We start from the raw sequence: 27,281 nt of genomic DNA, 5'->3' as shown, positions 1-27,281 counted from the left end.
TTCATTTATTACTGTCTTTGGCTGTTTTATGCTACAATGGCAGGGTTGACTAGTTGTGACACAGACTGAATGACCCATAAAAACTAAAATACTATCTATCCCTTTACCAAAAAATCTGCTGACCTCTGCTCTAGGGTATTCCAGAGAAAATTTTACCTCTTCTTTATAAATTCTTATTCTTTGATTTCTCTTGTTAACTAATTTCCTAGCATAATGTTGGATAGTAGTATAGATACTGGTCTTCTTGCCCTATTTATTTCTGATTTTAGTGGAAATGCCTCTACTATTTTTCTAGTAAGTAATGTCTTGAGGACTAAAGATATATATTTTATAATATTAAAATTTAAATTAATTACATTAAAAATCAATTTTTATTTTAAAGTGTTTTTTTTAATCAGAAAAGTATTAAATTTTGTCAAAGGCTGTTTAAACACTTATGGAGATTATGCTCCATATGCTTCATTATAATATTTCCCTTTTATCTACTAATATGGTGAATGCTGTTAAATGGGTTTCCAAACACTGAACCAACCTTGCATTCCAGAAATAAGTTTCATTTAGTTATAATGTACTGTTTTCTTAGTGTGGTATATGCTTTTGTTTCCTAATATTTTATTTAGTATCTTTTTAATGACATGAGTGATATTGGTATTTGGCTTATTTCTTTTTTTTTTTTCCATCAGGTCTAAGTATCGATGTTATACTTGCTTCACAAAAGGAATTAGGAAGTTTTCTTTCATTTCAGTACTCTGGAATAATAATTTATTGAGCAATGGGACCACCTAGATTTTAAAGGTTCAGTAGAAGTCTACTGTGCAATCATATGACCCTACCCGTGTGTGTGTGTGTGTGTGTGTGTGTTATTAGTTCCTTACTAGCTTTCTCTAGTTCTTCTACAGAATCTGTTCTATTTATGCTCCCTACTCTAATGGTGTTTTATGACAATCTGTATTTCTTTATAAAATGATCAGTTTCATTGTGCTAATTTATTTGAGTTAGTAGTCTACAAAGGTAATCCTTATGATTTTTAAATTTTGTCTTTTTTTAATGATTATTTACCACTTGTTGTATTTTTGTTTTTGTACATTTGAGCTTCCTTCTAGTATTTTCCTGATGTAGTTATCTAGTATAGTTTTTCTATTTTTATTTTTTCTGAAAAAATAGTTTATTAATTAGATGTACTGTTCTATACCTCATAAATTTCTTTTATCTCTTTATTAATTCCTTGTTGCTTTCTTTTGGTTTATTTTGTAACTTTTTTTCTAAAGTTTTGAGCTGGGAAGTTATGTCATTTATTTTCATTCTTTGTTTAAATAATAAAAGTAATTTATGCATGTATTTTCCTTTGACATGCTTTAAGTATCCCTTGTATAGTTGATATGTACTGATTTCACTATCATCTTTTTTTTTTTAGAAATTCTTTTACTTCATGTTTGTATTTTCCTAATTTTAGCCCAGGAGTTGTTTAATAGATTTTTTTTTTTTTTTTGGTAATTCCACAAGGAAGAAACTTTTTATTTTTTGTTTTTGTGAGCTATTTCTCATTATACAGGTATCACCCACTTTTTGAAAGGTATCTTATGCCACTTCACGTTTATGAAAGACCTACATTAAGGTACCTGTTTTCACTAACCAAAAGAAATCTGAAGATTTTTGCTTTTATGGGAAAAGGCAAAAAGCAAAAATAGCATTCAGTATTTGTTTCCCAGTGAGCCCTTACAGAGGCAGCATGCACACCAAGCAGTGAGAATGGCAGTATCAAGCTCCTTCGCTAGGAACTACACTCAGCATCTCAGCATCAAGCCAACATAGCTTTGAACTGTGTCTTATGAGCATCTCTGTTTTATCTCAATTAATTTTGTGCATCTGTTAGCAAGATGTGTCCTAAGGTATCAGAAAAGCCTAAGAGATTATTTTTGGGATCTGGGAATGCTCAAAAACTTTTTCATATAAATTAATGGTAATTCTTTGCTCTATACCCTTTTGGCTAATGAATGGTTTCATAGGAACACTAATTTTGGAGAGCAGGAGAACTTGTACTATGTTTTGGTCAGACTATATTGATTTTTTCACTTTCTACTTTTTTTGGAAGTTACTTATTTTTTGTGAGCTAATACAAAGTAAATTTTTGCAAAGTATACTTGTGATGAAAATATATTCCCTGTCAACAGAGTGTAGAGTTTGATGTATACTCTAAAAATCTACTTTATTATGTTACTTAGCTCTTCTATCTCTGCTTACCATTTTTTGTGCAGTTGATCTGTCTTATACTGAAAATGGTGTCTTAAAACCTCTTATCATTAGTGTGCTTCTATCTGTGTCTTCTCACATCTCATATAGTTTTTACTTCTTAAAGGCAGGTGCTATATTATTTGGTACATAAATGTTTTTAATAGTTGTGAATTTTTGCTTTTAATATTCCAAGGTCTATTTCTTTGTTATGTTTAATGAGTTTGGGCTTGATTTCGACTTTGTCTGATACCAGGATCTTTACTCCTGCTTTCTTATTTTTTGCATTTTCCTGGGATATCTTGGTCTACCCTTTATTTTTAGTCTTTCTTAAATCATTTTCTTTTAGATATTCCCTTTTAAACAGTAGTAGATGGGTCTTGCTTTGCAAGCCAAATTAAGAATACTTGTTCTTTTTTTTCTTTTTTCTTTTTTCTTTTAGTGAGAGAGAGCATGCGAATGGGGTGTGGGACAGAGAGAGAGAGATAGAATCTTAAGCAGGCTCAGTGCCCAGTGGGGAGCCTGACATGGGGCTTGATCTCACAACCCTGAGATCATGACCTGAGCCAAAATCAAGTGTTGTACACTTAACAGACTGAGCCACCCAGGCACCCCAGAGAGTTGTTCTTTTAATAAGTTAAATGCAGTCACACTTATTGATATGACTGATATGTTTGGTCTCAACAATATAATATTTTATAATCATTTATATTTTGTTATATTTGCTGCTGCTTTTCTATAAGATTTATAGTCTTTGCTCTCTAATTTTTGTTGTTATTTAAACTTTGCATTTTTGTTTTATTCTAGTCATTGTCTTCTACCTGTACATTTTTCTACTGCCCTCTTTTTCCTTTCTGTTATGTAGTTATTTGCTGTTGAGTTTCTCAGTTTTTACTGGTTATTTTTTAACTCCCACCTATTGTCTACATCGTAGTCAGTGGGTGTATTCTGTTTTTCTCTTTCCCTCTTTCTTTACCTCCCCATCCCCCTTTTTTTAAGTAGGCTCATGACCCTGAGATCAAGACCTGAGCTGAAATCAAGAGTCAGATGCTTAACTGACTATGCCACCCAGGTGCCTCTTTTCCTCCCATTTTTAAGTGCATTATTTCTACTTTATCATAACATACAACATTTGAACATTACTATTCTACCCTTTCCCCTGCCCCCCTTGTTTAATCATATCTATATATGTGTATATATATATATATATACACACACACACATATGTGTACACACACACACACTCATCAGTTTTTTGCTGAAGTTTTAGTCATATTTTAGTTGTTGGGAACTCATCCTGTAGTAGAATCTTCAAAAAGGGCTCATGGGTGCAGACAGAATTCCCTAAGTTCTTAAATGTTTAAAGTATTTTTACTTTTTTCTAGTTTTTAGAGATATGATTGACAGTTCTTTAAATTGTGTATATTCAAGGTGTACAACATGGTGTTTTCATCCAATATACCTTGTGTAATAATTCCACAATCAAGCTAATTAGTATATTACCTCACACAGTTACTAGTTTTTTTTGGGTGTGTGGTGAGAACACTCAAGATATATTCTCTTAGCAAATTTCAAGTATACATTATTATTAGTATATTTACTGTGCTGTGCCCTAAATCTATAGAACTTATCCACTTTATGACTGAAACATTGTACATTTGACCCATTTCCTCCACCCAACCCCTGGCAACCACCATAATACTCTGTTTCTCTAAGTTCAACTTTTTTTAAGTTTTTTATTTTAATTCCAGTGTAGTTGACCTAGAGTGTTATATTAGTTTCAGGTGTACAATATAGTGATTCAATACTTCTATACATTATTCAGTGTTCATCAGAAGAAGTGTACTCTTTAATCCCCATCACCTATTTCACCCATCCCCCCACCCACCTCCCCTCTGGTAGCTATCTGTTTGTTCTCTATAGTTAAGAGTCTGTTTCTGGTTTGTCTCTCTCTCTTTTTTCCCCCTTTGTTCATTTGTTTCTTAAAATTCCACTTATGAGTGAAATCATATGATACTTATCTTTCTGACTTATTTCGCTTAGCATTATACTGTCTAACTCAATCCATGTTGTTGCAGATGGCAAGATTTCATTTTTTTTATGGCTGAATAATGCTCCATTGTTCATATATACTACATCTCTTTATCCATTCATCTATCAATGGACATCTAAGTTCAACTTTTTTAGATTCCATATATAAGTGATATCATGCAATATTTGTCCTTCTGTGTCTAGCTTATTTCACTTAGCATAATGTCTTCCAAATTCATCCACATCACAAATAGCAGTATTTCTTTCTGTTTTAAGGCCAAATAATATCCCATTGTGTGTGTGTGTGTGTGTGTGTGTGTATACACACTCACAATTTCTTTCCATTTATCTGTCAAGAGACACTTAGGTTGTTTCCATATCCTGGCTATTGTGAATAATGCTGCAATGAACATGACAGTGCAGGTATCTCTTTGAGATAATGAATTCTTTTCTTTTGCATATATACCCAGAAGTGGGATTGTTGGATCATATGATAATTCTATTTTTCATTTCTTGAAGAACATTTATACTGTTTTCCATAATTACTGTACCAATTTACATTCCCATGTGCAAGGGCTCCCCTTTCTCCATATCCTCACCAACATTTTTTTATCTCTTGTCTTTTGCAGAATAGCCATTCTAAAAGGAGTGAGGCAATAGTTCATTGTGGCTTTGATTTGTGTTTCCCTGATGATTAGTGATGCTGAGCATGTTTTCATATACCTGTTGTCCATTTGTAGGTCTTCTCTGAAGAGATGTCTGTTCAGTTCCTTTGCCAATTTTTTAACCAAGGTGTGTGTTTGTTTGCTACTGATTTATATGAACTCCTTATAGATTCTGAATTTTAACTCCTTATCAAATTTATGGTTTGCAAATATATATATTCTGAATTTTAACTCCTTAGCAGATATTTTCTCCCACTCCATAGCTTGCCTCTTCATTTAATTTTTTCCTTTGCTGTGCAGAGCACATGTGGATATCCAGTGAAGCTATTTTCCTATAATTACTCAGAGGACAGCCTTGCTAGATATAAAATCTTTTATTCCAACTTTTTTCATTGAAATAAAAAAAGATGCTGCTTCATTTTTCACTTGCTTCATGCTTTTTTTTTTTTTGAAGTCTGATGCTAGTCTATTTCTTTTATCTTTGTAAGTTATTTGATCTTTTTTTCTGGAGGCCTTGAGATTTGGGGGGTCTGGAGTCTTTATAAAATAATATTTTTATTAGGTTTATCCCAGAGTTGATTGCTAACTATTTGGTTAAACTGAAATATAGTTGATACAGGAAAGACAGCAGGATAAATGCCTTTCCTTCCTTTTGAAAAAAGTCAAATTTCAGATATATGAATTGTTAGGAGCCCTAGCAAACTCCAGTAGTGACAATAAGGGCTGTTTTGGGGATTTATTGTGAACTCATGGGTTTTCATGATTTACTTCAGTTTCTACTGTTCTTTTATATAAAATGCCTGGCATATATAATTCAAAACATGCTAAAATCCTAATGTCCTTAGTTTTTCATTACTTCAAAATAACCTTAAAATCTAAAGGTCAACTTTCAAATATAAGTGCCCACAAAAGAGTTAAATTTCATATTCTTTAGAAGATAAGAAAAAAAGGTGTTTCTATTAATATTTTGTAATTGCCCAGAACTTTCAGAAATTTTACATAACAATCTACCTAAATATTGTACTAATTTCCTACAGTTTATCCTATAAAATATTTTCCTTCCACACATTGTAAAATAAACATTTGCTGAACTGATTGTTACATGGTATAGTGTTATGTGATCATGTAATGAAAGACTCTTTTATAAAACATGTACACAAGGATAGAATTAAAACCTACCATGGAATCTGTAACTCTAAATTTCCTGTCTTCTGTGGTTTAAACATAATTATGTTGAATTTACATAGTTTTTTTTTATTTTTACATTGGGTTTATTTGTTCTTTTTAAAAGAGGGGAAAAGAGTAAAGCTACGCTTGTTTGTATACAAAAGAGATTTAATCTCTTTGTGGCTGCCCAGATACTTCTTTTACCACAGAACCAGTCTTTGTGACCTTTTAGGGTTTATGCAAGACATAAAATAGAATATGTTTTATGTATTTGTATCACTAAGAATATTTTTCCTTCCTTTCACGTTTCTTTTTGTTTCTCGTCTGCATACTTTTAAATCACGTGGATTTACCTGAGATACCAAAATGACAATTGCAAAGTAATTATTTGAATAATTTCATCTTCTGAAACTTCATTTTCTCATTTTAAAACAAGCTCTAGGGACTTTTAATTTGAGGACGATGTGGATTTTATTTATCCACATTATTTCATCCAGCCAGCTGTGATGTGTGCTTAGTTTAATAGCTGAATTAAATGAGCTGTTCAGTACCATTTCTTGTGTGAGAGAGACTATATATGTGTATGGAAATTAAAACACATTTTTAAACATTTATTTTGTGAAATGTAATATGTATAAATGTAATATGTATAAAGGAAAGTACATGAGGCAAATATACATATTTGTAAATTATTCAAAAGGGAAGACTCCTATAACTGCCACCCAAGCCAAGAAGTAGAATATTGTCATTACCCTAAAAACTCCCTGGCTTTTCCTCCTTACCACAGGGTACCCACTGCGACCTCTCTTCACTCTGGAGAGCGCCCTTCTCTTGCCTTTTATGGCAACTCATGTCTTGCTTTGTGTTCATAATTTTATTCTTGAGAATGCCTCCATATATAGTTTTGTGTTGTCTCTATTTGGAAACAAATGGAAGCATATAGTATGTGTTTGTTTTGTCTGACATTTTTTGTTCAAAATTATAGGTTATTTTAACACTTAATAAATGCTGTTAGGAACCTTTTATATCAATTTAGAGAGAATGGAAATCTTAACAATATTGAGACTACCAATCCACTAACATAGGATGCATCTCCATTTATTTAGGTCTTCTTTAATTTCAGCAATATTTTGTGGCTATCAACATAGAGATCTTAGATATTTTTCATTACATTTTTTTCTAGGTATCTTTATTTATGCTACTGTGATTGGTAATTGTTTTTAATTTATTTTCCAGCTATTTGTTGTGAGCAATGAAATGTAAGTGATTGTTTAATATACTTGTATATATTCAAGTGTATCTTTGGGTATTCTTACAACATTGCTAATTTTATCCTTTCTAATAATTTTTATAGATTTTTTAGGGTTTTTACATATAGAATAATGTTATATGCAAATAGTGACAGTTTACTCTCCCCCCCCCCCCCCCCGCCTTTTATTTCTTTTTCTTTGTTGCACAGGCCAGGACCTCTGTGAAGTGAGTGGGCAGACATCTGCGTGCTGTCTTAATCTTGGGGAGAAAATATTCAATTTCTTACCATTATGTATGCTATTAATTGTAAGGTTTTTGTAGATGCCCTTTATCAGATTGAGGAAGTTCCATTTATTCTTAGTTTACTTTGAGGTTTGTTTGTTTTTTTTAGTCATACATGGGTTTTGAATTTTGTAAAATGCTTTTTCTGCAGCTTTTGAGAGTATCAGATAAATTTTCTTTGTTCTATTAACAGGTGAATTGCATGAATTGATTTTTGAAGGTTGTCTTTTGGTTTTGTTGACTGTTTTCTTTGCTTTGCAAAAGCTTTTTATCTTGATGAAGTCCCAATAGTTCATTTTTGCCCTTGCTTCCCTTGCCTTTGGCGATGTTTCTAGGAAGAAGTTGCTTCGGCTGAGGTCAAAGAGGTTGCTGCCTGTGTTCTCCTTTAGGATTTTGATGGACTCCTGTCTTACATTTAGGTCTTTCAACCATTTGGAGTCTATTTTTGTGTGTGGTGTAAGGAAATGGTCCAGTTTCATTCTTCTGCATGTGGCTATCCAATTTTCCCAACACCATTTGTTGAAGAGACTGTCTTTTTCCCATTGGACCTTCTTTCCTGCTTTGTCGAAGATGAGTTGACCATAGAGTTGAGGGTCCATTTCTGGGCTCTCTATTCTGTTCCATTGCTCTATATGTCTGTTTTTGTGCCAGTACCATACTGTCTTGATGCTGACAGCTTTGTAATAGAGCTGGAAGTCCGGAATTGTGATGCTGCCAGCTTTGCTTTTCTTTTTCAACATTCCTCTGGCTATTTGGGGTCTTTTCTGGTTCCATACAAATTTTAGGATGATTTGTTCCATTTCTTTGAAAAAAGTGGATGGTATTTTGATGGGGATTGCATTGAATGTGTAGATTGCTCTAGTCAACCTTCCATTTTTTTAATAAAATCACTCTGATCATGTTGTATTACCCTTTTCATCTATTCTTGGATTTTACTAGTTGGTGTTTTGTATTCTGTGTTTATGTTGATGAGATATTTTGATTTATAATCTTCTTGTAATATTTTTGTCAAATTTTAGTATATGGGTTATGCTGGCCTTATAAAACAAGTTGAAAGATCATCTTTCCTATTTTCAAGTAGAGTTTGTATAGGTTTATTTCTTTCTTAAATGTTTGATAGAATTCACCAGCAAAACCATCTGGGTTTTGTGGAAAGGATTTTTGTTGATGGTGATTTATTTGTTTTGAGTGTTAAAGGTAAATTATATGTCTTTAATAAATATGGTACTATTTAGGTTTTCCATGTCTTCTTGGGTCAATTTTGGTAATTTGTGTTTCACAAAGACTATATTTGTTTTCATTTAAGTTTAGTTAATTGGCACAGTTATTTATAATGTCCTTGTATTATTATTTTTATAATTTTATCACTTGCAGGTTATGTAATAATAGTAATTTGTGTTCTCTCTCTGTGTGTGTCTCTTTTTTGGTCAGTCTCTCTGAAGCAGCTCATGGTCCATTTTTTTAATAACATGTGAGCTACAAATGGTTTTACATTTTTAAATATTTACAAAACAAAGAAGAATATGCAACAGAGATCATATATTGCCTACATAGCGTAAAATATTCAGTCTCTTTACATAAAAAGTAAAGAATAATTGCTCTAGTGGTTTATCAGTATTATTCATCTTGTTTTTATTATTTTATTCCTTTTACTCATCTCAGGTTAAATTTTTGCGCTTTTTCTACTCTCTTGAAGTAGAAGCCATGATGGTTGATACTATAGGTCCATCCTTTTGGCAATATGAGTATTTAAAGCTACATATTTCCTTCTCAGACTATTTTAGCACATCACACAAATATGTTTTCTTTTTATTTGATTCAAAATATTTCCTGAATTTCTTTGTGAATTCTCTTTGAAGAGGTTCAAAGGTTACCTACAAGTGTTGCTTAATTTCCAAAATTTGGGTATTTTCCAGAGGCCATATCATTATTGATTTTTATTTTAAAACCATGTCAGAGATTACATTCTCTGAGATTTTAACTTTTTCATATTTAGTTTTATGGCCTGGCCATGTGGTCCATTTTTGTAAATATTCTGTTTGCATGGGAGAAAAAAATGTGTATTCTGCAGTTGTGTGTAGTGTTTTTAAAATGTTGATTAAGTCAGGTTGGTTAAGTCTGTTGTTCAGTCTTCTCTATCTCTTCACATTTTTTTCCTATTCTATCAACTCCTGAGAAAGAGGTGTTAAAATTGTCCACCATGGTTATCAATTTATTTATTTCTAGTTTTCTCTATGTAGTTGTAATTCCCTCCATTGACAGAAACTGACTCTCATCTGTACTTATTAGACCTAGCTCCCGTATATAACCAGTCCTCCATGTTCACCCCTATCATGTCCCCTTTGTAGATACTATCCTCACCCTGCTTTGGCTCTGATTCAACATGCTGGACTGCCCAGACTCTGCATGTTCTCTTTATCCTATTCAGGCTCTGGTACCTCATGCCAGGTCACCTTGCCCTTGTATGTCTTCACTCCTCACCCTGCTCAATCTCTGATTTCCCATGCCAGGCTGCTCCACTGTGTTGTTTCCCTCCTCATCCTGTTCAGGCTCATCATTACACAACAGGCTGATTCTCAGTGTGGCTATCCTTCTGCTAGGGTTCTATCTTTCCATATTGAGTTGTACCCCTAGAGGCTGCTCTGATCACTTTAGGATCAGATACCCCATGCCTTTTTTACCTTATCCTTAGAGATTCTCTCTTCATCTTCTTGGGCTCTAACACCTCATGTGGGGCCAGTAAAGCACTTTTACCTTCTACAATTGTTCTCCCACACATAATGATTTGGGGGCTGAATTATTCAGGAGGCACAAGGAAGGGGCTTTACCATTATTTTTGAAGGATATTTTTTACTCAGTTTAGAAGTCTAGATGAACAGCTCTTTTTCTTCTAGCACAATATAAATGCCGTTCTCCTGTATTTTTGCTTTCATTGTTTCCTGTGAGAAGTCAGCTTTTGTTTTTATTTTAATTCCCTATACCTGATGTGTCTTTTTTCTTTAGCTGGTTTTAAGATCTGCTTCTTAGCTTTGGATTTCAGCAGTTTGATTATGATACACTGAAGGTGTGGTGTTCTTTGTCCTTTTTCTGTTTAGGGTTCACTGAGCTGCTCAGACCTGTGAATTAATGTCTTCCATCAGTTTTAGACCTCAGTCATTGTCTTCACAAATATTCTTTGGTCTCATTCTCTCTCTCTCTCTTCTCTTCCTGAAACTCCGATTTCACACGTATTATTTCATTTAATATTCCACAGACATTGGACTTTTTTTTCACTTTTTCTCCTTATTTTTCAGTTTGTTTGCTTTTTTTATTATCTAATTATTTATTTATTTATTTATTTATTTTAAAATTTTTTTATTCTTATATTATCCCCATACATTGCATCATTAGTTGTAGATGTAGTGTTCCATGATTCATTGTTTGTGCATAACACCCAGTGCTCCATGCAGAACGTACCCTCCTCAATACCCATCACCAGGCTAACCCATCCTCCCACCCCCCTCCACTCTAGAACCCTCAGTTTGTTTTTCAGAGTCCATCGTCTCTCATGGTTCGTCTACCCCTCCAATTTCCCCCCCTTCATATTTTTCAGTTTGGATACCTTTTCTTAGAGTTCACAGATTCCTTTCTCTGCTATTTCCAGTTTTTTCTTAAGCCCATCTAATAAATTCTTCATTTCTTATGGCAGTTTTCAAGTCTAGCATTTCTACTTGGTTTTTTTTTTTTTAGTTTTCGTGTCTCTGGTTGCAGACTTTTCTTTCTTTTGAATTCAATTATAAACATTTTAAAAAAATACATAATCTTAGTCAAATTATATAAGTGCCTCTTAATCAGGAAACAACAAAGTATTTTATACAATTGAAAGGTATCCATTTGGTAGGTTATTGTTCAGTCATTAGAGCTCATACTCGTACTATTAAAAACAATTGAGTAGGGGCACCTGACTCTTGATTTAGACTCAGGTCATGGTCTCAGGGTTGTCATATCAACCCTTGTGGGGCTCTGTGCTGGGGGTGGAGTCTGCTTAAGATTCTTTCTCTCCTTCTCCCTCTGCCCCCCCAAAAAGAAAAGAAAACAAGTAATTGTGTAGGTATGGACAGATTAATGGAATACAATAGATACACTAAATATATATATGTCTATATAACTACATATCAAAATTTACGATACTATGACTGGTATGAGGTTATACATCATTGTGGTTTCAATTTGCATCTCCCTGATGATGAGTGGTGTTGAGCATCTTTTCATGTGTCTCTTGGCTATCTGGATGTTGCCTTTGGAAAAATGCCTATTTTTTAATCAGATTATTTGTGGGTTTTTGGTATTGATTTGTATTTCTTTAAATATTTTGGATATTAATCCCTTATCAGATATATTTTCTCCCATTTAGTAGGTTGCCTTTTTGTTTTGTTGATAGTTTCCTTTGTTGTATAAAAGCTTTTTAGTTTAATGTCCTAATATTCATTTTTACTTTTGTTTACTTTGCCTGAGGAGACAGATCCACTATACTTAAATTTTTTAAATTTTAGGATATTATCAGAGTGACCATAAAAAAATGCTGGATCCTGGGCACCTGGGTGACTCAGTCATTAAGCATCTGCCTTCGGCTCGGGTCATGATCCCAGGGTCCTGGGATCGAGCCCCAAATAGGGCTCCCTGCTCCATGGGAAGCCTGCTTCTCCCTCTCCCACTCCCCCTGCTTGTGTTCCCTCTCTCGCTGTGTCTCTCTCTGTCAAATAAATAAGTAAAATCTTAAAAAAAAAAATGCTAGATCCCTACTTCCTTCTTATAGAAAATTCATATCATTAACAGATTTAAGTATAAACAAAATATGTTGTAAGAGAACAAAAGAAATATTCCAGTTTTATTATCTTGGGATGTGAATGGCTATTCTAAGTGTAAGTAAAAGATCAAAATCATAAAGGAAATAATTGATAGATTCAATTATATAGGATTTTAAATGCTGAGGAAGAATGAAAAAGAGAGAGAGGAGAAAAATCTCCTCTGGAGATTTTTTTGCTTCTGCTGGAAATGACCATTATAGTAACTCCTTACTCAACAAATTAGTAACTAAAGGGAAAGAATTAAACATGTATTCTGCCTTTCTATAGGATAACTAAGCCCCCAGTTGATGAGAGGAAGATCTTCCTTATAAAAGAATGCCAGTTATTAAGTAGAGTATACAAAATTCAAAACAATCACTACAAGTCCCAATAAAATAATTATTTTAGGCAAGGATAATTAATAGATGCTAAAACTTTAAGGTAGGGAAAATGTTGTTGGGACACGACCTTCTTAGAGTGACAAAGTGTCACCACACAGATTGTTATTCAATGAAAATGGAAACATACATCTTTATAATGAAGATATATAATGGTTATCAGTGTACTTAAAGGACCAAACTTGGCATCACTAAGAGTGGGACAATTGATATTATGAGCCTCTGAATGTGTTGTGTGATGTGAAGTACATACCGTCACCTATGACGTATTGTGCCAAAAATATGTAATTTGAATCAAACTCAGATTTTAGTTCTAATTTCCTCTTCATGGAAAACACAGAGAATAGAGGACAAATTTAATGACACCTTGAGAAAGCAATCAAACTCTGTAGGACTTGATCTGTTTAAAAAGTCAATGCCATAAATGTGTTCTATAATAAAAGAGACTAAGAAGACATATCAAAAATATAGGGCACAATCCTTGTTTGAAATCAGTTTTTGTTTGTTTATAAAGCTCTAAAGGATGTTCTGGGAGCAATTAGAAATATTTGAATCTGAACTGGATACTTGATTACATTACAGAACTGCTTTTAAGTTTCTCAAAGGTGACAGTGGTACAATGATAGCATAAAAGGTGATAGTTTTTTTAAAAGATGAAAATTTGAAAATTTTAGTTGTGAATAGTTCTATCTCTAACTTACTTGCAAATGGTTTAGAAAAAATGAACACACACATATTGATAGATGATGCAGACTTGTTAGGTTTTGAATGTTATGCCTACTGGTGTTTATTTTACCATTAAAAACTCTTAAGTATGTTTGGAATTTTCCATAATGACAAGGAGAAGAAAAATTAAGATGAAAAATTGAAGTTTTTGCACTTAATGGCAAAATTAAGATAGTTGCTGATGCTGGTAACTGGTTTTCTTATTATTTGTGGATGTGGAATCAAACTGACATAACTTTTATGGAGAACAGTCTGTTATGTATTAAAATTAACATATACAGAATCTTTTCTGAGCAATTCCATTCCTCAGCATTTGTCCTTAGAAGATAATCAGTGCATTGCAAAAGGATGCAAGGGTGGCCTTTGCAATGTTATTTTTATTCCCATTATTATGCAAAACCAGAAAGAACCTAACTTCAATTAATAAAGGATCAGTTAAATAAATAAATAAATAAATAAATAAATAAATAAATATATATATATATATTTTAGTTAAATATATTATGGTACATCAATATAGCAATACTATCTTGTCATTAAAAATGATTATTATAAATCCATATTCTGTGTCATATTCATTGACATAGAAGTTCCATTACATATATTGAATTAAAAAGGCAGATTATAAAGCAGAAGGTAAAGTGAGTGGAATGGGTATCTTGTCATTGTGGTGACCATAAATATTAACATTTGCATTGGTCCATTTTGCTCTCTATTTTGGGCAAACCATGCCTCAGCTGCCTTTAATGCACTCATCTAAATCGTGTGCATTTTTTTCAGAGAAGAAAGAAAAATTATGTTTTATTTGCTTATACAACCAATACATCAGACAGGGTTGGTCAGGCACTCTACTTCTGTTTTCTCATTGAGTAATAACAGTGTTGGAGTAGATGTTCTCTAGGATCCAATACCAATATTGGATGAATGTAATGATGACTGCGTAACTTTCATTTAGTGTTTACTGAAAATGACAGGTTCTCCATGCCAGGGACTACACCAGGTACCAGAATACCTTCTCCGTTGCCCCACACTAGCTTCCCTCACCCCCACAGGGTTCCTGCCACATGGACAGTCTCCTTGCACACCCCCACCTCCATCCCACCACACTTCTCTGGTTTATTTTTCTCCAGTCACTTTTCAACATTTCATATAATATGCAGATTTCACTTTTATTCTATGTCTTTTCCCCAAAGAATATTAGCTCCATGAAAGCAGGGATTTCTGTTTGCTTTCAAGGTGGAAAAATCCCCAGTGCCTCAAAAATTACCTGGCACCTGATAGGCACTCTCTTAATATTTACTGTAAGAATAATTTTTTTTTTCTGAGAAAATTTTTCTGGGACTTTTCTAATAATATTGTTTATGCAACTATAAAAGGATAGATTATCATTCTGTGCTACCAGCACCAAGAAATTCTGGGACATACCTTTCCAGAGGCTGTCACATTTGCTTCTTTCCTTCAAATGTGGTCTCCCATAGAGTCTTTAATATAATATCTAGAGATGTTATCATAAAAACAGAGAATCATTATAAAAAAGTAAAATTCTTTTCTAATTATAGGTTTTCACAAGGATGATCATTTCATTCTGACATCCTTTATGTTTCTATTTTTACTGAGTTGCCAACTTGGTTTCAATACTTATAGATTTCAGTTGCATCCTTTAACGTGGTGTAAGAATATCACGTTCTCCCAGACTGACCACATTTAGTGCGAGCCATTGTCAGATAATAATATTTACCAGTGTACTTCTCAGTGAAAATTGTGAAATTTTTATAAGTCATGTAACATTATGGTTTCAAAAATAGTTGTATTGACATTACCAGAAAGAAACTCTACCAACCTTGGCTGTGCCTACTCTGTGGGCACAAACTCTTCACTTCTATTCATGCATGTGTCTTCAATGAGCAGGCAAGCCAGCCAGACTTCTTAACGATCTTCGCAAATGTTATTATAACAGCAACAACAACAACCAAAAAAAAAAACTGAGAAAGATAACAAGCAGCTATGCCATTTTTGGTTTGTTTGGGTTTGTTTAATAGCCAGAGTATGAATATGTATTAATCTTTCTAGGACTATTATTCTGCCAGCCACACAGTTTGACTTCTATGATAAAGTTTAAGATTTTGAAAACACAATTCAGTTATGTGTTTATAATGTCAAAGAATTAATGTAAAATTCAACTGATAATAAAAATGGGAAGAGCTTACCTACTACTGGAAATGAATTCAGAGCAAGATATCAGATTTAAAAACTATACAAAAGGAGATAACCCCATTGCAATGGACAGTGGGTGTAAATTAATGTCACCTATAAGCCCATCATTGTATATGGGCAAATGTTATGGGCAAAAAGCAATAAAGTTATAAAGAAATTCTGTGAAAATACACTTTCACCTTAAAACAACTTCAAATGAAAACTTACTCTAATGGTTATATTTAGAACTTAGCGGGTACTTTGCAAGAATGAGGTGAGGTTAGAAATGAATGTATTTGTGTTGGGAGAGATTTTTGAATCATGGAGCAAAGACTGTCTTGTTTCAGGTTCATTTAACCAATAGTCACTGGCTGTGGTAGCATGCTGGAAGCATAGTAGGTGGTACATGAGTCCGGCAGTCAAGGAAATGACACAATAATTATAATAATAATGGGGAGGTGATAGGTATTAAGGAGGGCACATGATGTGATGAGCACTGGGTGTTATATGTAACTGAAGAATTACTGAACTCTACATCTGAAACTAATGATGTTCTATATGTTGGTTAATTGAATTTAAATTAAAATTTTTTTTAAATTTAAAAATTTTTTAAATAATTAATGGGGAGGTAAGCATACACACATGACTACAAGGCAAAGCACTGTGCCATGAATATCAGAAAGGGGTACAGCAAAACTCATAAGAGGCTCAAGGTGGGAGAAGCCAGAGGATCTGTGGGAGAAGTTTTGTTATAGACATTAAAAGATGGGCTATTACAGCCAAAGAGGGCAATGGCATAGGGAAAGGCTTATAGCTGAGAGAATTTCTGTAGTCTGTAAGTAAACTAGTGTCTCCCCTTTGCATTCATATGGAACTCCATGCACCCATCTAGTGTAGCATTGATCATAATGGATTATAATGGTTTCTTTATCTCCCTCACTAGATTGCATTTTGCTGAAATACAGTTAAAATCCTCTATATTTGCAGATTCTGTATTTATGAATTCATATCCCTGCCAAATTTTTTTGGTAACCTCCAAATCAATACATACAGCACTTTCACTGTTATTCACACACCTGTGCAGAGCAGGGCAAAATCTGAGTCTCCTCATGCACCTGTCCAGCTGACGGTGAACAAGGCCAGGCTCTGCCTTCTTGTTTCAGCTCTCCTACTGCAAACAAGTGTCTTTTTATAGGCTGTGTAGTGCCACATGCTTCCCATGTTTGTGTTTTGAGTTGGTTATTTTGCTGTTTAAAATGGTCCCTAAGCAAAGTGCTGAAGAGTGATCCAGTCTAATGCTCCCAAGTACAAGAAGGTTTGATGTGCCTTACAGGGCAAATATGTGTTAGGGAAGCTTTGCTCAGGATGAACTGCAGTGCTGCTGGCCATGGGTTGGTTCAGTGTTAATGAATCAACAATGTATATTAAATAAGGTGCTTTAAACAGAAACACACATAAAACATGGTTATAGATTGATCAGTTGACAAAAATGTTCTGAACAGAGGCTCTCAGGAACAAAATTTTGTATTTCCCGGAGCAATGGTTCAGTACTTACTAATTCCCTGTGTGCAGTGACTTTATAGAACATAACTACCCCACGTAATGAGAATTGACTGTATCCGTTATTTCTGTATGCTTAGCACTTAGTGTTTAGTAGATGGCCCAAGAGTTTTATGAGCAAATGCCTGAATACTGGGACTTGGGAAGAATAAACCAGCTCATTGGAAATGTTAAATACTGAGTTCAGGAATCAGGGTTTTAATACCACACAGGCGACGGGAAGCCCTTGGAAATTTTCTCCTGGAGTGCAAGCATTGATTGAATGTGCCAGGTAGTGTGATGGACAGAATGAATATCCCTGGGGACCTGCTCTTAAGGAGCTACTACAGAAGCTCCACAAGGTCCTTTAGGAAGATTAATCTCACAGGAATTCATAGGATGGTTAGAATTGAGAGAAATTGAAGACACAAAACCAAGGATGCAGCTACCCCACAGCTATCCTGATATGATGTGGTAGAGACCAGAATTAGGGTGCTGGTAAGAGGAAGAGGGAAGTAAGGGGTGGATACTTGGCTTATTTTTTTCCTTTTCTTTTCTTTTAAGATTTTATTTATTTATTTGAGAGAGAGTGCACGCATGTGAGCAGGGAGAGGGACGGAGGGAGAGAGAATCTCAAGCAGACTCCGTGCTGAGTGTGGGCCGGCCATGGGCCTCCATCTCATCACCCTGAGATCATGACCTGAGCCGAAACCAAAAGTTGGCCACTCAACTGACTGAGTCACCCAGGTGCCCCAAAACTTGGCTTATTATGAAATCGGCAGTAAATAACTTGATACAGAGAATGAGGGAGATGGAAGGGACAAAGTTAAATCCTGTAGTTTGCTACCTCCTGACTTTGTTAGCTCCTGTTTTTGCAAATGTGTTTCAATCATGTTTCCCTCATCTAAGGTTATTACTCTGTGCTGTGCTGAGTCTTTTAAGGGATCAGTGATGGGGTCACAATCCTCCTCTGTTACAACTAAGCAGCCGATGAGTTAGTTGACTAGGGCTTGGGGTGACGATTGGGGTGACAGTAGATGTAGTTTTACAATTGATAGTGAATTTTTATAGTTAATTGTGAAATTTTTGCTTGGGGGAGGAGAGGGGTCCACACTGAATTATCCCTTTAAAAAAAAACCCAGAAAGGTGTGCCATGCAAATGACTTCCACTGTAATGTGAAGTTATGGGGGTCCAGCTCTGTACAGTTAAATATTACTAACGCAAATTTTACTGCTACATTTGCAAGAAGGTAGGACAGACCTATTGTTCATTGAGAAATTGCATGTGAAAAAATAGAGACCCAAGGATCAGCAGCAATTATGCTTTCAGTGCTATATGTAAAGCAATAAGATGGTTTAACTTTGTAAAGTAAATCCTTCATTGTGAAGGGCTCGGTATCTTTCTTTACATTTTCCATCAGTTGAGAAATAAAACTTTTTCTCTCAGCATGATATTAACAGAAAGCTTTAGGTTTGTAAAGCTATTTAGTTAAACTTCATGTTAAAATACTTTCTCAGTGTGCTTTTTTCTTATTAAAAGTCATTTTCTAAAGAGACAATTTGTATCTTACTACAAGCTGTTTGTATTACCAACTATTTTATAAGGTTATGCAAAGCTGATATCATACTTGGACCCTTTGAAATAACACATATTTTTTCACCCTGGCAAACTCATCTCAGATAATCAAGAAATGTAGTTGTCTTTATGTCAATTTTCAAGAAAGAATTTGAATGGCATTCTAAGCTAGTGGTATTTATTCTATCTGTGGCTAAATGCTACATGTGTTTAACTCAACCTGAGATTAAAAATCAAAGGAGTTTTGATGTTCTTTATCTTTTTTCATCTACTTTGAGTTTAACATATCTTTCTGAACAAAGCCATTTTTGTAAAGGATACTAAGTTTTGTTTGGGCCACCTTCTCAACTGCAAGTGTACTCAAGGGACCTTAATGCAAGGTTATGCTCCCTGGACTAATTGATATATAAACAGAAGACAGACGGTGTAGAGATGACTCTGATGATAATTCATTTTTCAGCTAGTCATGAGGATATTTTGATTACAGTGTGTTTAAGTAATTATAACACAGTCTGCATGTTAGTCTTGCTGAGAAGGGAGTACATGGAAAACAAGTTACGTGTTACCCACGCCTAACAAAGGGTGCACTGTAGCATAATGATTTTAATTCCTAATGCTAGATTAGGACTGGAGGAGTTTAAAATATGTCATGCAGTAAGGTAAGTCAATTAAATGTAGACCAAATAAAAAAGGTAACTTCACAGTTTTGAGGCATAAATATTTGTTTTGGAAAGTATATAGATGTTACTATATGAAAGAAACCAGTATTTTGACATTTAGGTAACAGTCTGTGTACAGCTAATTAAAAAATTACATGGCTTGATTTTAAGTTTATGTGAATCGTAACTATCACGGACCTTGCTTTCTGTGTCATGAATTTAAAACTGAAATCAGAGATCTGGCAGTTCAGTAGCACATTCTATTCCTGCTGTTGTTAAAGGTTTTTTTAAGTAGGCTCCACACCCAGCGTGGAGACCAACATGGGGCCTGACCTCAGGACCCTGAGATCAAGAACTGAGCAGAAACCCAAAGTCAGCCGCTTAACCAACTGAGCCACCCAGGCTCTCCTGCTTTTGTTGAAGTTTTGAAAGAAATTCTAGGGGCGCCTAGGTGGCACTCAGATGGTTAAGCATCTGCCTTCGGCTCAGCCCGTGTTGGGCTCCCGGCTCAGCAGGGAGTCTGCTTCTCCCTCTCCCTCTGCCTCTCCCCCTGCTCATACTCTAACTTTCCGTCTCAAATGAATGAATAAAATCTTTAAAAAAAAAAAAATCTAAGCAAATGTCAAAAGGAGATAAAATAGAATTGTGTGGATAGATAGGCCATTTAAATTTTCATTTCTACATACTAATTACAGTTTATCTTTTTTTGGTCTCACAATAGGATAATTGATCGCTTAGATGGAGTTCGTTTGTTGTGGTCCCTGCTGAAAAATCCTCACCCACACGTGAAGGCCAGTGCAGCTTGGGCCCTCTGTCCCTGCATCCAAAATGCTAAGGTAAGAACAGACTATAAATCAATCCCTTCTAGAATCTTTAATACTATATTGAATAATGTCATCACAGTCGCTAATTGCTTTTGACTTACTTTTGGTCCGACTTATCTGGTAGAAAAGAGTGCTGAATGTTTGTGCCAAAATAATTTTTGAGCAATGACTTTTCCTGGTTAGTTTTTAAATGCCAAATGAAACTAGGCTCAGGTGGCAGTGCTTAGCAAGTTCTACCTGGCTGGTGCAATTGAAACAGGTATGCCAGGTAAGTCAAGAGGAAGATAAGTTGACTGTTCTTATCTCTTGGGTAATAAGAAAATTGTCTGTATTTACTTGCTACTCTAAGAAGCATAAAATTGCTTCTATCTTATTTATATAACCTGAAATATGACAGTGAAAGAACACCAAGTTCTTTGTTACCTTGAAAAAGTAAAATAATTTCATGAATCCCACTTTTTTTTATCAATAAAGACTGGATATAAAACCCATAAATAAAAATTTTACATGACAAAAAAAAAAAAGACTGAACTGGAAGAATTTTAGCTCTTTACTTGTAAATTTTGTTATTTTATATAAAGATCTCTTTTCAGCCTATTTCTATTTTCTTAAATTTTTTTTCTATTGCTTTAGAGATTGCCTTTTCAGATCCTTGTTGCTAGAGATATTTTTCTCTGTTGAATATTTTTATTTAAAGGATTTTACTCCTATAATAAACTTAACATGACTCTAAATATCATCCTAAATATTTGTGACTAGAAATAATCTTTTGTAAAAAGTGGATAGTGATGTGTACTAATAATAGAGGAGACCTATTACAAACTGGTCAATAGAACCATTTTTTTATAGCAGCAAAATAAATATAATAAAACATAACAATATTTTATAACAAAAAATAAAAACACCCCAAATGTCAACCTACAGGAAAACGGACAATAGGATGATACTATGGTCATATCATACAATGCAGCAGTGAAAAACAAATGTATTTCAGTAATGTATTCATCAATATCAATACACCTCATAAACATATTGAGCAAAAATACCAAATTTCAGAAGTAGATGTATAATGTAATTCCTGTTCTATCTAATAAGGTCCACAGAAATTTGTAAAATGTAAAATTTAAATGATATTATTTAGAGACCAAGGAAGAGCTCACTAAGGAAATATCACTACATATCCTTAAAGGATATCCTTATCAGTTACCTGAACTAATCAGCCCAGTCCTTCACTCATAAATATGAACAACAAAAGATCACCAAATATTTAAGGAAGACTAATGGCATTTGAGACAAGCCAGTATTGATAAGTAGAATTAACTTCAGAGGAAACAGAGATAATGTAAGGAACAGAATATAATATGAAATTTTAAAAATTTGTATCTTCAGAATGACCCAAGGGGAATACTATATCCAAAATGGCTGTTATTAAAAAAAGGTCATTCATAGATTAACAAAGACTTTTTGGAAATTGAAAATATATTTGGTGGGGCACCTGGGTGGTGCAGTCAGTTGATCATCTAGCTCTTGATTTCGGCTTAAGTCATGATCTCAGGGTCCTGGGATCAAGCCCCACATCAAGTTCCATGCTTGGTGGGAAGTCTGCTTGAGGATTCTCTCTCTGTCCCTCTCCCTTGCCCCTCCCCCCAATAAATAAATAAATAAATCTTAAAAATATATGTATTTGGCTAGACAATAAATTTAACAGAAGAGACAAATAGTAGATATGACTGAGTAATTATCTGAAAGATAAAGTCTAGTAAATAAGAACGCAAAATAGAAGTAAAAAGAAAATAGCAGGTGGGGGGAGGTTTGAAAAAAAATAGCACAAGAAAATACATGAAAGGAAAGAGAGCAACTGAAAGGAAGAAAAATCATCGTTAAAAAAAAAAAAAGTGGGAAGGTTCTGTAAATTGAAGAGTTGAAGAAAGATTCTAGTCTTCAGATTGAAAAGATCCACTTAGGGGCACTGGGTGGCTCAGTTGGTTAAGCGACTGCCTTCGGCTCAGGTCATGATCCTGGAGTCCTGGGATTGAGTCCTGCATCAGGCTCCCTGCTCGGCAGGGAGTCTGCTTCTCCCTCTGACCCTCCTCCCTCTCATGCTCTCTGTCTCTCATTCTCTCTGTCTCAAATAAATAAATAAAATCTTTAAAAAAAAAAAAAAAAAAGATCCACTTAGTGCCAAGCAGGAAAAAAAAGAAAGTTACCTATACCTTGACATAAATTTAAATTTGATGTTTCCAGAAAATTAAAGGAAAGGAAAAAGTTACATAAGAACAAGGATCACACCAGTATTAGACTTAACATCATTCACAATAAATTGTAAAAGAAAATGGAACAAATCCTTTACTGTCTTCAGAGGAAAGTATTTCCATCCTGGAATTCTATATCCTATAAAAACTAGCATTCAAGTGAGTGTGGAGTAAGGACAGAATAAAGACATTTTTCTTTCAGAAATGTCAAGACTCAGGAAGCTTATTCCCCATAAACCTTTTCTGGAAAAAAAAAAAAAAGTTTAGACTATTTTCCAGCAAAACAAAAGATTTTAAAAAAGAGAATAACAGTTATAGAAACAATTACTCCCTGGAATTTATAGTTAAATATAGTTTGTGTTGATAATATGGCTCTCAAATTTTATAAAATTTTTAAGAAAGAATTTAAAAGTAATAGCATAAAATAAAATTAAAAGCAGATAGTATTATCACAGTTAACAGTCTGAATCTAAACTGCCAGATGATTCCACAGGTAAACACATACTAAAAGGTCTTTACTTTTCCTGGGGAAGGATGTTATAGATACTGGTTTATTCTCAATCATCATCAAAAATATAAATTTAAATACAGAATTTAATTCTGTTTCATCGATGAGATACCATTTCATGTATAGATAACATTTCTACATAGTGCTGTTATTACGTGTAAATTGTGTCCTTTATTCACATGGATTTTAACTACAAATCTGCCTATTTATCTATTACTAGCTGTTATAAGACATTCTGTAAGAGACATTCCAATATTTTCATTTTCATTATTCCTGCCCAGGATTTCTCTCCTGAATATCTGACAATGCTAGCAACCTAAACTGAACCACACTCAAACTAAACACAGCCCAATATGTTTGTCAGCCCTTGGCCCCAAGGCCTCCACTAGATCCAAGCCTCCATAAAGAACTCCAACTTGTTCCATTTCTGATGAACCTTACCTACCCTCTGCACATTCTATACTCCTACCACCTTAGTGTCTTTAAACTGTTCTCAAGAAAAGGAAACCTCAGCCGCCATCGTATCGTTCCTGAGGGAAAAGCAGATGCGTGATATCTGCTTGTTCACTACTCTTACCAAGAACTACACTCCTCCTCTATATGCATTATCATTTAGGTAACACAAGTGTTTGAAGAATGTTAAACAAGGAAGTGATGTGAGCAGATTAGTTAATTAGAAGATATGAGTGGGTGATTAATTAGGCTTGTGCAGTGGTTCAGGTGAAAATAATTAGAATCTGACCTAACACAGTGGCAGTGTGGGCAAAGAGGAAGAGTCAGTATAAAAAATAATTGCAGGGGGCGCCTGGGTGGCTCAGATGGTTGAGCGTCTGCCTTCGGCTCAGGTCATGATCCCAGGGTCCTGGATCAAGTTCCTCATCGGGCTCCCTGCTAAGTGGGGAGCCTGCTTCTCCCTCTGCCTCTCTCTCTCTCTCTCTCTGACTCTCATGAATAAATAAATAAAACATTTAAAATAAATAAATAAATAAAATAAAATAAAATAAAAAATAATTGCAGGGGCACCTGGGTGGTTCAATTGGTTAAGCGTCTGACTCTTGATTTCGGCTCAGGTCATGATCTCAGGGTTGTGAGATCAACCGTGCTGGGCATGGAGCCTGCTTAAGATTCTCTCTCTCCCTCTCCTTCTGCCCTTCCCCCACTCTCTTTCTCTAAAAAAAAAAAAAAGAAAGAAAAGAAATACTTGCAAAGTAGTTGCAGATATTGGTGAGTGATTGGATGTTGGCTGTGAGAAGGAGGTCAAGAGAGAGTTTGAATTTTTTTTGTTTTTGTATTTTAACTTTGACAACTAAGAAATAGTAACTTTACAAAACATGAGAAGAACACGATGTACAGGCAAAGATGGTGGATTTGCTTTCATCCAGGTAGAGATATCCAGTCATTTGAGTATATGAACCTGGGTATCTGGAAAGAACTCAGGACTGGAGATGGATATGTGAGAATTACCAGCATGTCAGAAGTAGCTGAAGTCTGAAGAATAAAGGAAAGGCAGAGGGTGGGGAGTGAGAAGAGAAGGGCAAAGAGAAGTCATAGAAGACTAAGGTAGAAGACTAAGATAGATTATAATCATGGAGGGTGACAAGAAAGGCAAGAAAGGAAACACATTCAAGAAGGGGGGGGGGTCATATTCAATAATATCATATGCCCCTAGGAGGTCATTTACCTTTGAAATTGAAATGAGTACATTCAATATGAAAAATAGGTGGTCATTGTTCATAGACATTTTAATTGAGAAGAGAGAATTTAAGTCAGATGGCAGTGGGGTAAGAAATTAATTAAGGGGAGAAACATATGAAGAGGGTTAGTAGTTCTTACTAGAAGTTTAGCTGTTAGGAGACAGTATGAAGTCCAGATACCTCAGGTTTAAGGGAATGATTAATAAGGGAAAGGTATGAGAGAGAGGGAGAGGGTATGTGTGTAGCAGATGTAGGAAGGGAGGGAGGAAAAGAGGGAGGGAGGGAGGGAAGGAAGGAAGGAAGGAATAGCTCTAACTATTCCTTAATTTTACAAGCACATTGCTCTGAGTAGTGTAAAAAACTTGTGTAGTGCCAACCAAAAGGACACTTCTAGAATGCATAATTCCTAAAAGTGAGTCCACTGAGAGCAAGCCAGAACTTCTGGTAAGAAATACTGAAAAAGGCAACTTGTTATTTCTTCCAGATGACACACACATAGCCAATCTCCTGTCTGTCTATCTATCATCATTGAATTTAAAAGTCAGAAAATTATCAAAAGGATCTGAATTAATACCCTTATCTAAATTGAAAAAATTGAAGTCAGACTTTTCCTAGCTGACAGTAAGTATAATTTGGCTGATTATTTCAACAACGAGGACTGGTATTTCTGATTAGTAATATAGAAGACATATCCATAAATTGAATTAACTAAATATTCAGAGTAAAAATTTTGATGACATATATATCAGAAAATATATCTTCTAGGACTTAATTTATGGTGAACATTTTTAGATGTCAATTTGTAATAGATGGATACATATCTTTTCAAAAATGTATTGGGATATGTGAGCAAAAATTTTGAAGACTGCTGGTCTCGTATGCCAGGTTTGGCCCATGAAATAAGACAGAAGGAAACTTAGAACATCTTTCCTCAAGAAAATAGCCTGCTATCTTCTTTTTTTTTTAACATATAATGTGTTACTTGTTTCAGAGGTACAGGTCTGTGATTCAACAGACTTACTCAATTCACAGCGCTCACCATAGCACATAAACTGAGGGTTCTAGAGGGGAGGGGGTGGGGGGATGGGTGAGCCTGGTGATGGGTAATAAAGAGGGCATGTACTGCATGGAGCACTGGGTATTATATGCAAACAATGAATCATGGAACACTACATCAAAAACTAATGATGTAATGTATGGTGATTAACATAACATAATAAAAAAAAAAAAGAAAGAAAATAGCCTGATTTGCAAGGCTCTTGTCTTTTTGAAAAATCCTATTTTCTAGGATCAGAAGGTAAATGAATATTATATTGGTCTCTCTCCTTGCATCTTTTTTTTTTTTTTAAAGATTTTATTTATTTATTTGAGAGAGAGAGAATGAGAGAGAGCACATGGAAGTGGGGGAGAGTCAGAGGGAGAAGCAGACTCCCTGCCGAGCAGGGAGCCCAATGCGGGACTCGATCCAGGGACTCCAGGATCATGACCTGAGCCGAAGGCAGTCGCTTAACCAACTGAGCCACCCAGGCGCCCTGCCTTGTAGTTTTGTTGTTGTCGGTGGTGGTGGTGGTGTTTTACTGTGGTAAAGTACACATAACAAAATTTACCTTCTGAGCAGTTTTAAGGTGTGTAATACAGTGGTACTAAGTACATTCAGATGTTGTGTGACCATCACAACTAGCCAGTTGCAGAACTTTCTCATCACCCCAAATGGAAACCCCCACTTGTCACTTCTCATTCTCCTTCCTCCTAGCCCTTCCCAGCCACAAGTCTGATTTTTGTTTCTATGGATTTTTCTTATTCTGGGCATTTCATATAAGTAGAATAACAATATGCGGTTGTTTTATGATTATATGATATCAGGTATAATTATAGATTCCTTGGGTGACAGAACACAAGGACACTCTGGATAGATCAAAGGCAGAATGTTTTGTTATTTATAGCTCCAAATGAGAGAAGGCTGCTTCACAGGGCCACACAGGGAGTTGTGCCTGGGGACAAGGTAACTAACAACAAGTTGGAACTCTGTGATGATGGGAATGTATTCTTCAGATATGGTAACCATTAGCCTCCTGTGGCTATTGAGCACTTGAAATGTGACTAGTATGACTAAGGAACTGAATTTTTAATTATATTAAGCTTTAACTTAATTAAATTATTCAAATTAACTTTAATTAACTTAAATAGCCACATGTGGCTAGTGGCTGTTGTTTAGATAGCCCAAGTCTAAGATATGCAAATAATGGAGGGTTGTTTTCTTTAAGGTGACCCCTGCAAAGAGCTGTAAACCTCAAGATTTACATGATTACATATGGTTACATGCTCACTATGTAAAATTTAGAAAGTGAATAAAGACAAGAAGCTTTATGAATTTTTTCCCACAATTCAAAAATGTTTTTTAATTAAAAATAAAAGCCAGGGGAAAAAATTACCCGTAATTTCAGTACTTGGGGCTAACAAT

General features: G+C 34.8%; 1 protein-coding gene across 1 annotated transcript in view; it reads left to right on the top strand.

The window, feature by feature from the left end:
- The window catches only part of ODAD2 (outer dynein arm docking complex subunit 2), a 183,734-nt gene that overhangs the window by 72,344 nt on the left and 84,109 nt on the right, over positions 1-27,281 (top strand). Inside the window, exon 16 of the mRNA XM_045874221.2 lies at positions 20,264-20,378. Coding sequence (XP_045730177.1) covers positions 20,264-20,378 — 115 coding nt within the window. The remainder of the gene's footprint in view (positions 1-20,263; positions 20,379-27,281) is intronic.

Source organism: Mirounga angustirostris, unplaced genomic scaffold (assembly GCF_029215605.1).
Source record: "Mirounga angustirostris isolate CCGP_5_RB_7025 unplaced genomic scaffold, mMirAng1.0.hap1 SCAF_5, whole genome shotgun sequence".
Taxonomy (NCBI): domain Eukaryota; kingdom Metazoa; phylum Chordata; class Mammalia; order Carnivora; family Phocidae; genus Mirounga; species Mirounga angustirostris.
Note: the sequence above shows the minus strand (reverse complement) of the source record. Positions and strands in the feature narration are given on the sequence as shown.